At 41.0% G+C, this 14,970-nt stretch overlaps 1 protein-coding gene across 6 annotated transcripts in view; it reads left to right on the forward strand.

Moving 5' to 3' along the window:
* The window catches only part of suco (SUN domain containing ossification factor), a 47,186-nt gene extending 34,005 nt beyond the window's left edge, over positions 1-13,181 (forward strand). For 4 of the 6 annotated variants that reach the window (XM_085152567.1, XM_085152564.1, XM_085152565.1 and 1 more), the window contains 14 exons: positions 244-349; positions 1,713-1,733; positions 1,967-2,022; positions 3,073-3,164; positions 3,431-3,496; positions 4,487-4,570; positions 6,481-6,553; positions 6,663-8,051; positions 8,202-8,289; positions 8,417-8,521; positions 9,471-9,625; positions 9,844-9,935; positions 10,714-10,769; positions 11,243-13,181. In XM_085152567.1, coding sequence (XP_085008693.1) covers positions 244-349; positions 1,713-1,733; positions 1,967-2,022; positions 3,073-3,164; positions 3,431-3,496; positions 4,487-4,570; positions 6,481-6,553; positions 6,663-8,051; positions 8,202-8,289; positions 8,417-8,521; positions 9,471-9,625; positions 9,844-9,935; positions 10,714-10,769; positions 11,243-11,821 — 2,962 coding nt within the window. In that variant the 3' untranslated portion in view covers positions 11,822-13,181. The remainder of the gene's footprint in view (positions 1-243; positions 350-1,712; positions 1,734-1,966; positions 2,023-3,072; positions 3,165-3,430; positions 3,497-4,486; positions 4,571-6,480; positions 6,554-6,662; positions 8,052-8,201; positions 8,290-8,416; positions 8,522-9,470; positions 9,626-9,843; positions 9,936-10,713; positions 10,770-11,242) is intronic. The other 2 variants (XM_085152566.1, XM_085152569.1) reach the window with 2 other exon arrangements.
* Positions 13,182-14,970: the final 1,789 nt, after the last annotated feature.

The following is a 14,970-nucleotide window of genomic DNA, read 5'->3' on the forward strand; positions in this document are numbered from 1 at the left end:
GCATTCATTTTTGTCCCCTAGTATTATCACCTCTAAATTTAGTGCAGTCAGGGCTTGTGTTGTCTTTGTTAAAGATTTATATCTAGCGCTGTCTTGCTCCATAATGCCGATAATTGCCGCTCTTAGAGAATGGCATGAATATAATGACATTTGTATCCACCCTGTGAGGTCATGCCAGATGACATGTTACAAAATCGATTTTCCTCACATTCACATCGTACGTTTCCCCTCTCTCTGTTGCAGATATCCTACCAACAAGTGGGTAAAGCTGGGAACTTTCCATGCTCGCGATGAACGGATAGTCCAGAGCTTCCCACTAGATGAACAGCTTTATGCTAAATATGTGAAGGTACTCCTGTTTACTTGCAGATAGAATAATAACATATCATAAAGTGTACATAAAATGTCCTCATTTTCAGTGGTATCTTAGACATAGATATACACACATACTGACATGCTTATATACAGAAGTTAAAGGTGTAGGTCCAGGGAGTGTCTTGTGACTTAATAGAAAGTTACTGATGACATCAGGGCGATCATCTTTTGAATAGCTAAATTATAGTGACTGTGAGGGCGTAACTGTTTACATGTGAGAATTACATGGTAGAGGAACTCAACGACTGTTTTGATTGTATTTAACATGTGAGCGTCACGACTGGCCGTCTTGGACTGTGTGGATTGCACTTACATCATGCTAGAGTTTATATTAAGCCGTGATCCTTTTTCAGGGCGCTTACAGTAGTTTCCACTAAAATGGATTTAAATTTCGGATGATTAAACATTAGGTTTGCCACTGAATGTTAAGGAAAACTAAACAAACAAGAAGCATTAAAATAATTTTTGTCCCTACACTCATGGTTCAGATTCCTAAATGCTCCCATATCTGGGATTCTGTCTCCATCCGTAAGTCAAACCAGACGTGCCTCATTTCTGCTTAAATTGCAGCGTAACAAACAAGGCAAGGTGTTCATCGATGGATATCACTTTATTATCATTTTCTTTTTTGTCATACACATAGCCTCCTAAGGAAATTTGTTGTGCATTGTATTTATGAAATCTGCTTATTTCTGATTAAGTGTGTTAAAGGTTGGCTATGTAGTTATGTCTGTGAGCTTTCACACAACAGCCCATTATTATCTATAAAAATGGGTTTGAAAGTGTGATCTAAATCGGTGCTCTTCTAAACCGTCTCTTTCCTTACAATCACTTTTGCCAATAAATATTCAGTGTAGACTTGTTAAGCAGGTGATTAATACTTGGATAATTATCCTTTTTTTTTTATGTAACTCGTGGGTGTTTTGTGTAGGAGCTTACTGTTGATTCACATCTATTCTGAACCAGTTTTGTTTATTACATAAACTTGTTTGTTTTTTTTAGATTTCAGTTTCATCTATTTTTAGTTTCTACTTCCTGAGCATCTTCTTTTTTTTTTTCTTCTTTTTTTTTAATGAGTAGTGAGCCTGTAAGTCTCTGTCTTTCCCTCAGTCTTGCTTGTTTCTTTCTTGCAGCTTATTAGAAACATCTGTTTAGTGTCTTGCCTGTGTACTGTTGCAGAATGGTGATCTTGCATATATCAGCTGTGTGTTTGTCGTAGAAGAGGGCTGAACCGTACACAGATTCTTGACTTCCTTGTAGCTTGAATCAGCTCTTACTGATTTCATTTTCTTGTTTTATTTCTCTCTCCTTCTGTCTTTGTCTTCTTCTCGCATCAGATGTTCATCAAGTACATAAAGGTTAGCACTCTTCTCTTTCTGTCAGAGGTTATAATGGGCTGAAATAAGAACACTTATTTTCTGTATACTAAAATGGGCGAGTAGAGTTTCATCTTTAATGCATGTGGATAATAAACAAGTAAAACATGCACAAACTGTCAAAGCTTGGCAGTTCTACTAATTTGGTGGGTTGTGGGTTCATGGAGTTGTGCATATTTTTATACTGTTTAATAGCTTAACTATTGTACCTGCAGGTTGAACTTCTCTCTCATTTCGGATCTGAACACTTCTGTCCCCTCAGTCTTATCAGGTAAGTTAAAGAATTTCCTTTATCTTCCTAGACCTTTCTCTAATCTTATCAACCCATGGGTGGCTGTAGCTCATCTACTAATTGGGAGGTTGGTGGTTCGATCCCTAGCTGCTTCCTGGCTCCTCTAGTCTGCATGGCAACTATCCTTGGGCAGGATGCTAACCCCAACTGTTTTACAATGCGTTTATATAGAAAAAGCATAGGAAAAAGTGCTTGTGCGATTGGGTAAATTATGCAAATTGTAAGAAGGACTATTTAATAAAATCAAATAAAATGATATCTGGCATAAAAGTTAATATTTTCTAACAGTTATGCCATTCTTGTTTTGTTTTTTTTCTCTTTTTTTTTTTTTTTTTTTTGAAGAACAGTCTTATTGTCTTGTCTTGTTCCACTTTACTTAATTAGATCTTGAAAGTTTCTGGAATCTGTCTTTTAAAACAACCGCCTTTATCATAAGCAGATCACTTTGATTTTATTACATCAATGCAAATTGTTATCCAGACAGCTGTAATTACAGGAGCGCCGCTATATCATGAAAGGTCTGTTATGATTAGATTTTGTTGTTTACTTATTAGGCACCACCTTAATTGTTGTTGTTGCTGTTTTAGATTAAATTCTGAACGTTGTAACACAACTAAAATGCCTTTTCTTGCACAGTGAGTCTGATGATGAGGGTTCCTTAAGAATGTCCACTTTAAAGACCTTAACTGCACAATCACAATAAGAAAAAAAAAAATGAAGAAGGAATTTAACAAAAAAAAAAAAACCCGATTGTTTTGGGGATTTTTTTTTTTTTTTTTTTTTTTTTTTTTTGTAGTTAATTTCCCTCAGATGGTACTTCTTATATACAGTCATCACTTGTGCGTCCATATCCAACACATTCTATAGTTTCCTTGAGTTTTTATCTTTTATCTCAAAATGTTCTCAACTGGCATTGTTTTCTTAGAGCTGCATCAAAAAATACCACTGCCTCCGCTGTGTGGTAATTTCAACTCTTGACCTTTTCTGTAGGTCTGTTTGTGTAACGCATTGTTTTTTTGTGTTGTGTAGGGTGTTTGGTACCAGCATGGTGGAGGAGTATGAGGAGATAGCAGATTCTCAGTACCCCTCAGAGAGACTTGAGTATTTGGATGAGGACTATGGTAAGATGTTGACGTCGATTTCAAATGCACAAATTTCAAATTTGTATGTAAAAGACTGGAAATGGATGCGTTAATATTAAATGAATTCATACTGTACTTTCATCATTGTGCAAACCAGTGCCACAAATCTATAGGTTATACCAGGCTCAAAAAGCCAAAATACATTATTCTTCAAAGTAGTTACCAAATACATTACTTTGATTTCTTGCTTTTGTTTTCCAATTAATATGATTTTAATTTAACTGCTACCACGTGTTTCTCTTCAGACTATCCTCCTGGCTACCAACCAACAGAAGACAAGGCCTCCAAAAACCTGCTTGGTTCAGCAACCAGTATGTACACATACACATGTTGTTATTATTATTATTATTATTATTATTATAATAATAATAATAATAATAATAATAATAATAATAATAATAATAGATTGCATTTATATAGCGTTTTTCTGGACCCCTCAAAGCGCTTTACAATACCACTATTCATTCACTCTCACATTCACACACTGGTGAAGGCAAGCTACAGTTGTAACCACAGCTGCCCTGGGGCAGACTGACAGAGGCGAGGCTGCCATATTGCACCATCGGCCCCTCTGGCCATCACCAGTAGGTGGTAGGTGAAGTGTCTTGCCCAAGAACACAACGACCGAGACTGTCCGAGCCGGGGCTCGAACCGGCAACCTTCCGATTACATAAATGCAGTCGTGAAAAATAGATTTTCACAGAACTTTATGCAGTTGAGCTGGTTCACTAGCTTGTTTGAACCACTTTTAGTGGCAATAACTTGAAGATCAGTGTCTCACATCTTTAAGGGGGGATTCTTCATGTTGGCGCAGCCCTCATGAGGTCCCTTCACACCATTTCAGTCAGATTGAGGTCTGGATTTTTGGGTTGCGTAAATTTTGCTGCTTGGCTTTATTTTTTTTTAATTTTTTCCCGGAAACCACACACACATGCACAAATACACTGGTGCCCTTCTGTCTCCTGAGTTAGCGAAGGAGGGGAACGGTGCACCCCTGACAATGTACCGTGCACACAAGTCTCAGAGCTCTAACCATAAACCATAAAAGGGCTTCAGAGTGGATGGACCCTGGAGGAAAGGCTTAAAATAAAACTCATGACAGTAAATCCAGGGGACATAATATAGAAGGAGAATACAGTCATCAGAGAGAATGTTTAAGAAAATAAAGCAAAAACATATGGCACAATACGTGGTTTGGCTTTGATGTGTGTTTGGCCTGAAGCTGCTGTCAGTCAGAAATCTCATGTCATGGAAAATAAATGCATTGCGTGGATGTTCTTCTTCTTTGTTTTTGTTTTTAGATGCCATCCTAAACATGGTAAACAACATTGCTGCTAATGTGCTGGGAGGAAAGCCAGAGCTGGAGAGTGGAGCAGAAACGGGAGGTACTGGTTTCTCAGAGGCCACTTTTTAGACCTTTTTAGAAGTTTACTTTTCTGTTTTTTGGGTTTTTTTCCTACCATCACATTTTACATGCAACACTTGAACAGTACACCATGCACAAGTCAACGTTTTCAGCTATCTTACATTCATCAGAGTATCTTAGACTTATTTATATTGCTTCATTTTTAATTTTCTTAAAAAAATAACCTCAAAATAAATCCATTCATACTGATTTTGGGGTTAGCCCAAATGGGCACTGAACTAACTTATATTTGCACTGCTCTAAGCATAAGTGTAAGGCAAAGTATAAACACATCCATGCACAAGTGTAACATAAGCTAAAATTTGTTTGGCTTCCCATTCAACTGCCAATAAAGAGCTGATAAACTCAAGTTTCCTGTTTTATAGACATCACATTTAGGTGATCTGTTACTGTCTCTTTAAAAGTTAAAGTAAATTACAGATTTAAACTACAGATTGCCAGGAGAACATTACACATGCTGATTAGGGGCACATTTTTTTATGTGTGTAATGTACATGTAAAAATGGTCTAGTACTCGTGTTTCGCAAACTACTTGATACTAAGAGATGCTTGATCCACATCTGCAGGTCAGATTTAATCAGCATTCTGACATTGATGGCTCAGCCTCTTCACATATTCCCCTCTGTTAGAAAAGACCTTGAGTTGAATTCTGTTGCATGTTGCTCCCACACCTTAGCTCGAGGTAATATGACTGGTCTATCTGTATGAAGTGTTATGGAGCAGGCATTTCCGAGTTGGCACTATAAAAGACTTTTACTGAGATTGTTGAGCATGAATCATCCATCGAACAGGTTTTGTTTTGTGAAGGTGCGTGCTTTCATGTGTGAAAAGCCAATTGGAAATTCCGGTTAAGAAACGTCCATATTACATAATCACACCTTCCTGAGGTTTAAATGAAAACTTCCTTAATGTGAAAGCAAATTATAGTTGTGCTTCTTCTATAGACAGTATAGCATTATCTTATGAAATCCCTTTATTTAACACTTATAAAGCAAACTTTAATGCTGTGTTTTCACTCCTGTACTCTGCTCTTACTGTGTGACTGCCTTTTTCCTCACGTTCTCCAGCCAGCCTGTCTTTCCACATCTTGTTTAGATTAACTGCTTCAAAAACTGGGTCACTTTATTTCCTTGGCTAAAGTGCAAACATATGCATAGACTGAATATTCATGTGTATATGTGCTAAGAGAGCCAGATGTTTACTTGGCTCTTGGCAGGAGGTCCCTAGCAGTATTTCAGCAGAACTTTGGCTATCTTTGTTTCAGTTCTTCTTGGCAAGGAGCTCAGCTATATTAAGACAGAGTTAGGCCTAATACGCTGAGCTTTCTTCTAGTTCTGTCTACCGCACAGAGCGCTGTCAAAATGACTCCTTAGACAACTTTTCTCTAGTGGGGTTGAATTAAAGAGGGGAGGAATCTATTAACAGATTTGGCTTTTATGTTTCTTTATGCTTTTAAAAATTTTATTTTTTTTAGACCTGTTGGTTATGACAACTGATTAAAAAAAATACATTAAAAAAACCCACAAATTCATCCTTTCAATTATTAGCACAACTCTATAGTGTCTTTTTACTGCTTGCTCTCTACAGTGGCTGTTTTTATTCCCATTTACACCCACTGAGTGAGGCAGAATTTGGGAGAGACACAATCAGTTCAAACTGGAACAGACTGGTTCACAGCGTTTCTCCCTTTGCCTAAACATGGGCATTCTAGCCTGGAGGGACTGTGCACCTACACTGTCCCTCCTACAGGAGGGTGGAAAGAAACGAACCACTGCCAAGTTAGAGGGTTCTACGCAATCTTATAAACAGTAGCCAAGTGTTATTGCTGTGCTGTGTTTGTTAATTGTTGTGCGTTTCTCCAACCCCCAGGTAACGCAACAACAGAGGGGGGTGAAAAGGAGAGCACAGAGTCAGCTAAACCAACTGAGGCCCTACACACAGTGTAAGAGCCATCAGAGATAAACCTTTATTAATTTAAATTGAATTCAGTTCCACGTGATGAGCTTTTCAAATCCCACAGAAAGCATGTTTTTGTTTTTTCTTTTCTTCAGACTGCAACCTTCAAAGCCAGAACAACCTACAACAGAAGAGGTCTCCGTCTCTAGTGACTCCTCCACATCTTCCCACTCATCATCTGATCCACATACGGATGTGGATCAGATTGTCACTCTAGTAGAGGAGGAGGAAGAGGATGAGGAGATCAGACTGTCAACTGTTACTCTATTGGAGGAGGAGGGAGAGGATGATGAAGAAGGGGAAAAGAGCGAGGAGGAGATGAGGAAGGAGGCAGACAGGAACCAGTGGGAGAGCCAGGCTTACTGTCCTTTCACCTCCTTCTCCTCCCTCTCTCTGTCTTGCATGGTCACCCTGCCTGAGCTGCTCCATCGCTGGTGCTCTGCCAGGCTGGCCAAGGAGAGACTGCGCAGCCTTAAGAAGAGGCAGCTTAGCACTCAAACACAGACTCACCCTACTGTGAGCACACCTGTCCTCACACACACACCTCCACTGATTCCTATTCCTGCCCCCACACCTATCCAAGAACCCCTCCCTCTCACAGAAAAAGCTCCAGAACTCGAGGTGCCTGAGAAGGGGCAAAATGAGTGCAAAGCTCTCAGTGAAGAGTACACCACTGACACACCTCTCCGCACTGACACACCTGATTCATACACTCCCGAGCTCAACATCTTCCTAGAGCCAAGCAGAACCTCCACCATCCCCCCTCAGAGTTTCTCAGACAGCCACAGCTCCCTAACACAGCCTACCCCAACCCCTAAGGAGAACTTGTTACCTTTAATTAAAGACGCAACCCTAGATCCTGTCCCCACTCCTCCCCTCCAAGCTGTCTCTATCCCAAAGACGCAGCACGCCAGCAGCGTCACCCCCACGCTTTCTGCCAGCACTCCCCCGTTATCTCCATCTTCTGAGACGGCTTCTCCTGTCGTCACGGTTCCTCCTGTCAAAGATCAGCCTGTTCAGCCTCTTCCCACTGCTTCAAGACCTGAGGATTTTATCTCCCCTCCCACTGAGCTGCCAGCAGCTTTGCCTTCAAATGACATTCACACAGACTCAGTTAAGTCAGGCGTAGACAGCGGGGACTCGCAGAGACAAAATGTTCAGGCTTCCCAGACCCACGGGGAGCAGGCTGATTCACTTCCTCAGACAGAGCCTCATCAGATGGAAGAGGCTGTAGAAGAGGAACTGCTGAGTGCTAGTGGGAATGGCAACGCTCAGCGGACGGCTACAGACTTCTATGCAGAGCTACAGAACGGTGGAGATTATAATGGTGGAGCAGTGAATGGGAACAGCGTGTTAGTTAACGGAGGCGCAGTCCACGGATCCAGCCAGAAAGAGAGTGTGTTCATGAGGCTGAACAACAGGATCAAAGCTCTGGAGATGAACATGAGTCTGTCCAGCAGATACTTGGAGGAACTCAGCCAGAGGTGAAACCACTGGCCATGTTGAACTTTTCAAATCTAAACTGCAACAAAAAGCAAAGTTTCAGTACAGATTTTACTGCCCTAATTTGTTTCAGATATTTGCAATCTGGGAGAGATTATTAGAAGTTATTTATATGTATCTGTGATTTCCAGATATCGTAAACAGATGGAAGAGATGCAGAAAGCGTTCAATAAGACCATCATCAAGCTGCAAAACACCTCCCGTATTGCTGAGGAACAGGTCTCATTGCATTAATCATCTTAAATCACAGTAAAATATGTTTGCAGTTAAGAGTCGCATTTACTCAATCTACTGACACCTGAGCAGCTGTGCTGAGTAATATCTTTTTTTTTGTGTATATTTTCAGGACCAGAAGCAGACAGAGTCCATCCAAGTCCTGCAGAGTCAGTTGGAAAACGTCACTAAACTGATGCTCAATCTCACAGCTACAGTCAGCGAGCTGCAGAGAGAGGTATATTGCTATCGTTGATTGCTGAGTAGACTATCTATTGCTTAGTTTTTAACAGAATTGTCTTTTTGTTTTGGGCTTAAAACCTTGTTGCTTGTGTTCGGAGAAAGATTTATTCTTCCTGTTGGAAATAGAACATGATGCTTCTGGCTCATTAACATAATGTAGTTTAAACACCATCTGTTGTCAAATCTCTTGCTGTTCCAGATATAGTCCAGGTTTGATTTTTTTATGTTTGGAGTAATGATTTTAGTAGTCGGGACCTTGAAATCCATCTGAAATGGAGTATGCCAGATAGTATGTACCAGCCAGAGTAACTAGAGGTGAAATTAAGTATAATGGAATATAACATTAATTTTACTTACAAGTTTGTTTATAAGTAGATAAACAGACAATTTAAAATTTTTTTTGTAGTTTCTTTCACATAAGTATAGTGTCTGTGTGAAACCTTAATATTCATGGCCATCATGTATTGTTTTAACTTTTTTTTGTTGTTGTTTTTTGTTTATTTAAAGTCTTTTGCTTCTTCCAAAACACGTGCAGAGTTTGACTTGAGTGGAAAACATTTTTCTGACCTGAATATTTCAACATGTTTGGCTTTGACTTTTCACCGAGGCACATTTTCTGAGACCACATGGATTAAATGCAGTTACATTAAAAAGGATAGAGGATAAAGTTTGTGTATCCTTTTTAGAATAACAACTTGTGGGTAGTTTGTCCTGGTTTTTCTTTCTTTCTCTCTCTTTTTTTTTTTAAATTCACTGGGCCTTTTGCATACAGTGTTTAGGCCAAACTAAAAGTGCTTTTGGAGTAAGGTCACGGAGGACATGGTACAAAACATCACAACTGGGGAAAAGGACCACTCACGGTATCATAAGTCGACGTAGCTGTTGAATGTTTGTGATGTGTTGTGCATTGTTTCACTGTTGACTGCTGAAATCGTCCTCTGCAGGTATCAGACCGTCAGAGCTACCTGGTGGTCTCTCTGGTTCTGTGTCTATTTCTGGGGATCCTGCTGTGTCTGCAGTGCTGCCGCAGCTCGACCCCCAGCCCCAGCACCAACTCCACTGCTCTTCCCAAGAGCAACCACTACCCCAGCCCCAAGAGGTTTGTCACCCGCATGCATGAATAGGATATTTTATTTCTGAAGCTTTGCTATGACATTTGTTAAGTGTTGTTCAGTGTTTTCGTATTAGACTGAATACTGAAGCTGTTGTCTGTCAGTTGCTGTCATTCCCGTCTTGCTACTAACTGTAGAAAGATTGACAATCAAGGAATGAATGTGGTATCTTGTAAATGTCAATCATTTTTCCCTCCCTTATCAGATGCTTCTCCTCTTACGATGACATGAGCCTGAAGCGCAGGGTGACCTGCCCGCTTGTTCGCTCCAAGTCGTTTCACCTGTCCTCTACAGAAGGTAAGAGATCTTCTTCCTACGTGCCCGTTCACTTCTCAAAAATCTCTCCTCCAACACACTTTTGTTTTACCCATATGTTTCCTCCCTTTGTTTTTCCAACTGAAACATAAGCAGCATTGAGATCTGACACTACAGTCACGCTGCAAACATCATGTAATCTTGCCTTTGGGCACTTTCAGGCTAACTGCTTTTGATCACTGCGGCTATTGCCACATATCTCTCCCCATCCAAACACTACTTAGCCTTGCTCCATTCTCTCCATCGCTCACTCTTTGTACCTTTGCTGTTGCTTTAAGACATTTTGCCAGGTTTAGTGACTGACATCCCTCTTGTTGCCACTGCCTAAAGCAACACACGCCCACAAGGAAAGGCTGGTGCAAGCAATAAAAGTATCAGCTCTTGAAACCTTAAACTCCCGCTGCTGTTCATTACCCCCTAATGACGTGCATGCGTGTGTGTGTGTGAGAGAGAGAGAGCTTGCCCTTGAGGGTGGGAGGCTGTCATTGCCAGCTTGCCACATGCAGGCATAAGGAGTGTAATAATAGAGCACAATGCTTTGCTGGCTCATGGTAGACATTTGCAAGTAGTATTCCTTAATAAAAACAACACCTGCTTTTCTATGATTTCAAATCTTGTTTTAACAACAAGCTATTACTACAATATGGAGTTATGCCGTTTCATCTTTAAAACTACTTGCAAGGTCGCTTCATGCTTATTACATGTACGTATTCCTGTTTCCCATTCCATCATTAACCTAGCCCCTTTCTCCCCTCCCCAGTAGGTCCAGATGACTTGTACATTGTAGAACCTCTAAGGTTTTCTCCAGAGAAAAAGGTACAGTGTCTGTTGGCTGTGATGGCCGTCGTATACAAGTACTGTGTTTTCTCGTCTCAATGAGTCTTTCTAATACGTCTGTTTTAGAAAAGGGAATTCTTTATTTTGTGGAGTAAATGAGATGAGGTATCAGCTGAGCAGTGAAAAGAATTGGCGAAATACCCGTCTCTGTGTGTGTGTGTGTGTGTGTGTGTGTGTGTGTGTGTGTGTGTGTGTGTGTGTGTGTGTGTGTGTGTGTGTGTGTGTGTGTGTGTGTGTGTGTGTGTGTGTTGCCAGCTTTATTCGCCTCAAGTTTTTAATGTTTTTAGATAAGCAGATTGAGTAATATGTTTTTGTTTTCCTCATTTCCATCATTCCCTTTTGAACTTTCCCACCCTCCTCCGACTATTGTTTGTGACTTAACGTTATTAGTTGTTTAGTTTTCTGCTGATCTTTCTTAAGTAATTTCTCCACCTCTTATGTTTACCTTGCAGAAAAAACGCTGCAAGGCAAAGTCTTTGGACAAAGTTGAGACTCTGAAGGCATTCGATCCTTCTGCTCTCCTCACTAACGGGGATCCCAAGTTTAACAGCTTCCACCCGTGTCTCCCTGCGCCACCATCCTCGACACGCCCCCTACCTCTTCCTCCTCCTCCTCCACCTCCTCCTCCACCTCCTCCTCCCTTGCCTCCTCCCCCTTCAACACCCCGGGAGGGCCCATTATTGCCCCGTCGCGCCTCTAAGGAGTTCCCCTCAGAGACTAGCAGCTGCAGCTCGTCCACCCATTCTGAGGAGTCGTACGCCAGCCGGCTCCCCCCTCCCTCTCCCGTCTTCCCCGCTGATGGCGTGTGCAACGGCCACGGCCTTTCTTTCCCCCTCGGCCAGCCGGTTGCGAAGTCCCGTCAGGAGAAGCGCTCAACGAAGCGGCGGAAGTCTCGCCAGACCGAGCTGCAGTTCCCGCACATGCCAGTGGGGAGCGTTGGTTCTCTGCCCAGCCTGCAGCAGCTTATGAAGGGAAACAAGGAGATGAGTGTCGGGACCATCGGGGTGACAGCCGTCACAGGACATGTCTGAATCCTCGCGCGTCACCTTTACACGATTATCTGCTCACACCTGTGCACACACTACACGGTAGCGGACATGACAGACAGAAGAGGTCTTACCACATCCCAAAGAACCACATTTCCCATGAGCACCCAGGCGCACCGTGGAACTGAATTGGCTATGGCAGCAGTAGCTCAACATCATTCAAGACCCGTTTACGGTTATGTGCCTTTATATCTGTTCTAGACCTTCTAACTCTTAAAAACGTGAAATGTAAACAGTTGTTGATGTGCACAAAAAGACACTGTGATAGGAAGTGAAACACCAGGAAGAGTCAAAACTATTGAAGTGTGTTTGAGAGATTTTATTTTCATTTTTCTACTGGATAAGCACATTTACCCATGAAAGTGGAGCACCAGTAAATTCATTTCCCCACTCTGAGCACAGTGAGGAGAGGTGCTGGTCTCAACTCCGTGTTCCTTGAAAAGTGTTAGGCTGCTCTTTGGGATGAAACATGTCATTATAAGAGGACTGTGGAGCATGACAAATGACTTCTTTTATCCTTATTTCCTCCTGTCTTTCATTGCCATCATTTAACCTTTTCCATCCTGCCTTAGTCTCTAAATGACTGCAGGTGTTTGTTTGGGACCAGTGGGTAAAACCGTCTCATTCTCGCCTTCTGTCTCTGTCAGTTTGTTCCAAACCAACCACGAGAGCTGAATGAAGAAAAGTCTACATGAATGTATTAGCCCTTTTCTTTTTCTTTTTTTTTTTAAGTGTCTCAATTAACTTCATAAAACAAATACAGTAGCAGCAGTCCAGCTCCTGAAGTTTGGGCTGGGCCCAAAAACGCTGTCACATTAGATTTTGTAACTGTGATAAAACAGCTCAGAGGCAAGAAGCTGTAATATAATTGTTTCATTACTTTTCTAGTTCTTTCATTTGTAACTGAGCCATGTTTCTCTTAGCATTGCTGGTTCGGCTTGTTTGAGTTGCTGTCAGAGCCAGTATGGGGCAAAGTGTTTCCTGTTAAGGGCACAGTTTACTGTAGGGTAACCTTGGGTAACAGAGCTGAATGTTTACGCACACCCTCTCGTGGACCTTGCAGATGGGTCTGACAGATCAGCTTTATTTATCTATTTATTTATTTAAATGAACAGAGAATTTTCTAACCTTGTTGCTGGTTTGCCAGTCTCCCAGTCTTGCAGCGTCATAGTGGCTCAATGCAAGTTTGTTACATAGACTTACTACTCAGTGGTACTGACACATACAGTCATGGTGGATGGCTCAAACACATTTGCTTTCTTTCGTTTTCTTACCTTATAACGACGTCTAATTGTACTTGGCTCAGCTTGAAATATCGGACAGTAATCGCATTTTATATCCAACAGTTAAAGGCTACATGTATGTTGGGAACACGCTGCTGCTTCTGTGTGTGTTCAGAGCTGCTGGAAAGTTGTAGATGCTTTTATTAAAAAAAAAAGAGAGGCTATAACGATGACTGTAGTACTGTGCTGTCTTCTGTCTGCCTTTTCAGCATCTCTGCTGGATTGGCTAACTGGTTTTATGTTACCCTGGCTGTTTTGTTAATGTATATTCAATATAACAATTCAGCAAAAAGACTGCAGGAAGCTGCAGATTTGAAAGGAAGATATTTGTTTTTGTTTGCTTTTAAAGAATAAATTTAACAGGGTTTTTTTTATTTTTTTATTTCCCCTTCTATTTATGCAATTTCATAGAGGTTCTGCATGGTTGGTGTTGGACGTCTTGACAGACAGAATTTTCTTCTAATGCTACCATCCCATATGAGTGTCATTACCTCTTCTGACCAGCTTCTACTGCTCTTCTTTCCTTACATATCTTTATCCAGAAATGTCACCTCTGACCCCCTGTGCACGACTTCTGTCTGTGACTGTGAAGAAAACTTTAAATATGCCTGCTTTGATTAACCACTCTACCATGTTCCTATTGGCTTCAAATGCTTTTTCATTCTGCTTGCCTGCTTTTCTGTCTAGCTTTTTTTTCTTCTTGTGCATTCTTACTGTGGCCGTACACTCCTTTTAAGTCTTTTTTTTTTATTTGCTTGTCATCGCTCTTTGATGTCACGTGTTTGCCCCACATCGAATGACAGCGGTCGTTTGTGAGGAAGAAATGAATTGTTGCTGAATAAAAGGGAACGCAGTAAAGATTAATCCAATTCAGAACACTATTAATGTGGTTACTTATGTTCCGAGAGCCGAGCAAATCCAGAGGGTGGTTTGTTTTTTTTTGTTTTGTTTTTTAAAATCCCTGTTTGAATGTGTAATATGTTTGTGTGTAAACCTGTACGCATGCGAGATTTTTTTTTTTCTTGTCTTGTGTGTGTGTGTGTGTGTGTGTGTGTGTGTGTGTGTGTGTCTGTCTGTCTGTCTGTCTGTCTGTCTGTCTGTCTGTCTGTCTGTCTGTCTGTCTGTCTGTCTGTCTGTCTGTCTGTCTGTCTGTCTGTGTGTGTGTGTCTGTGTGTGTGTGTGTGTGTCTGTGTTATGAAAAAGACTACTTTAAATCGATTTAAACACATAACACAGCAAACAACAAGAAAGCACTTGGAGAGAAATTCTAAACGCTCAGTGTGCACTTTGTATGACTCCTTATGCCTTTTTGTTCTTCTACCCTTTATGTCAAGTGCTACCTTCTCTCTATCCCTCTCTCTCACCCTCTCTTTGTCTCTGTGAGTACTCCGAAGAGCTGCACAGTATTTTTGAGCAGGAGTGAGTTACTACAAAAAACTGTAGTGCCATTAGAAACTGTGAATTCTTTCTAAATAAAATGTTTTTGTTTCTTTTTGTCTTTCATTTGGAGTTGTTTTGTGTCAGATTTTAGCAAAATTGCTATTTCACTTCTGTTGTCCCTAGGCAGGAAACGTTTAATAAAGAAAAGTAGTGATAGCAGTATACAGATTTGGGTATGCACATACTTCATTCATAGAATCCCATCCTCAGAGTCTCAAAAGTAATCGGACAGTTGGCTTAAAAATTAATAGCCATGTGACACCTGTTGTTTTGTTCATTTATGATGAAATGAATATCAGGAGCGACCACATCAATGATCTGGTGCGTTCTTAAAAAGAATGAATACGCTGTCCAAGAAAAACCCTTCACAATATCTAACCAAATCAGTAACACCCTCAAACAGAACGGCAT

The sequence above is a fragment of the Neolamprologus multifasciatus genome, chromosome 23, assembly GCF_963576455.1.
Source record: "Neolamprologus multifasciatus chromosome 23, fNeoMul1.2, whole genome shotgun sequence".
Taxonomy (NCBI): domain Eukaryota; kingdom Metazoa; phylum Chordata; class Actinopteri; order Cichliformes; family Cichlidae; genus Neolamprologus; species Neolamprologus multifasciatus.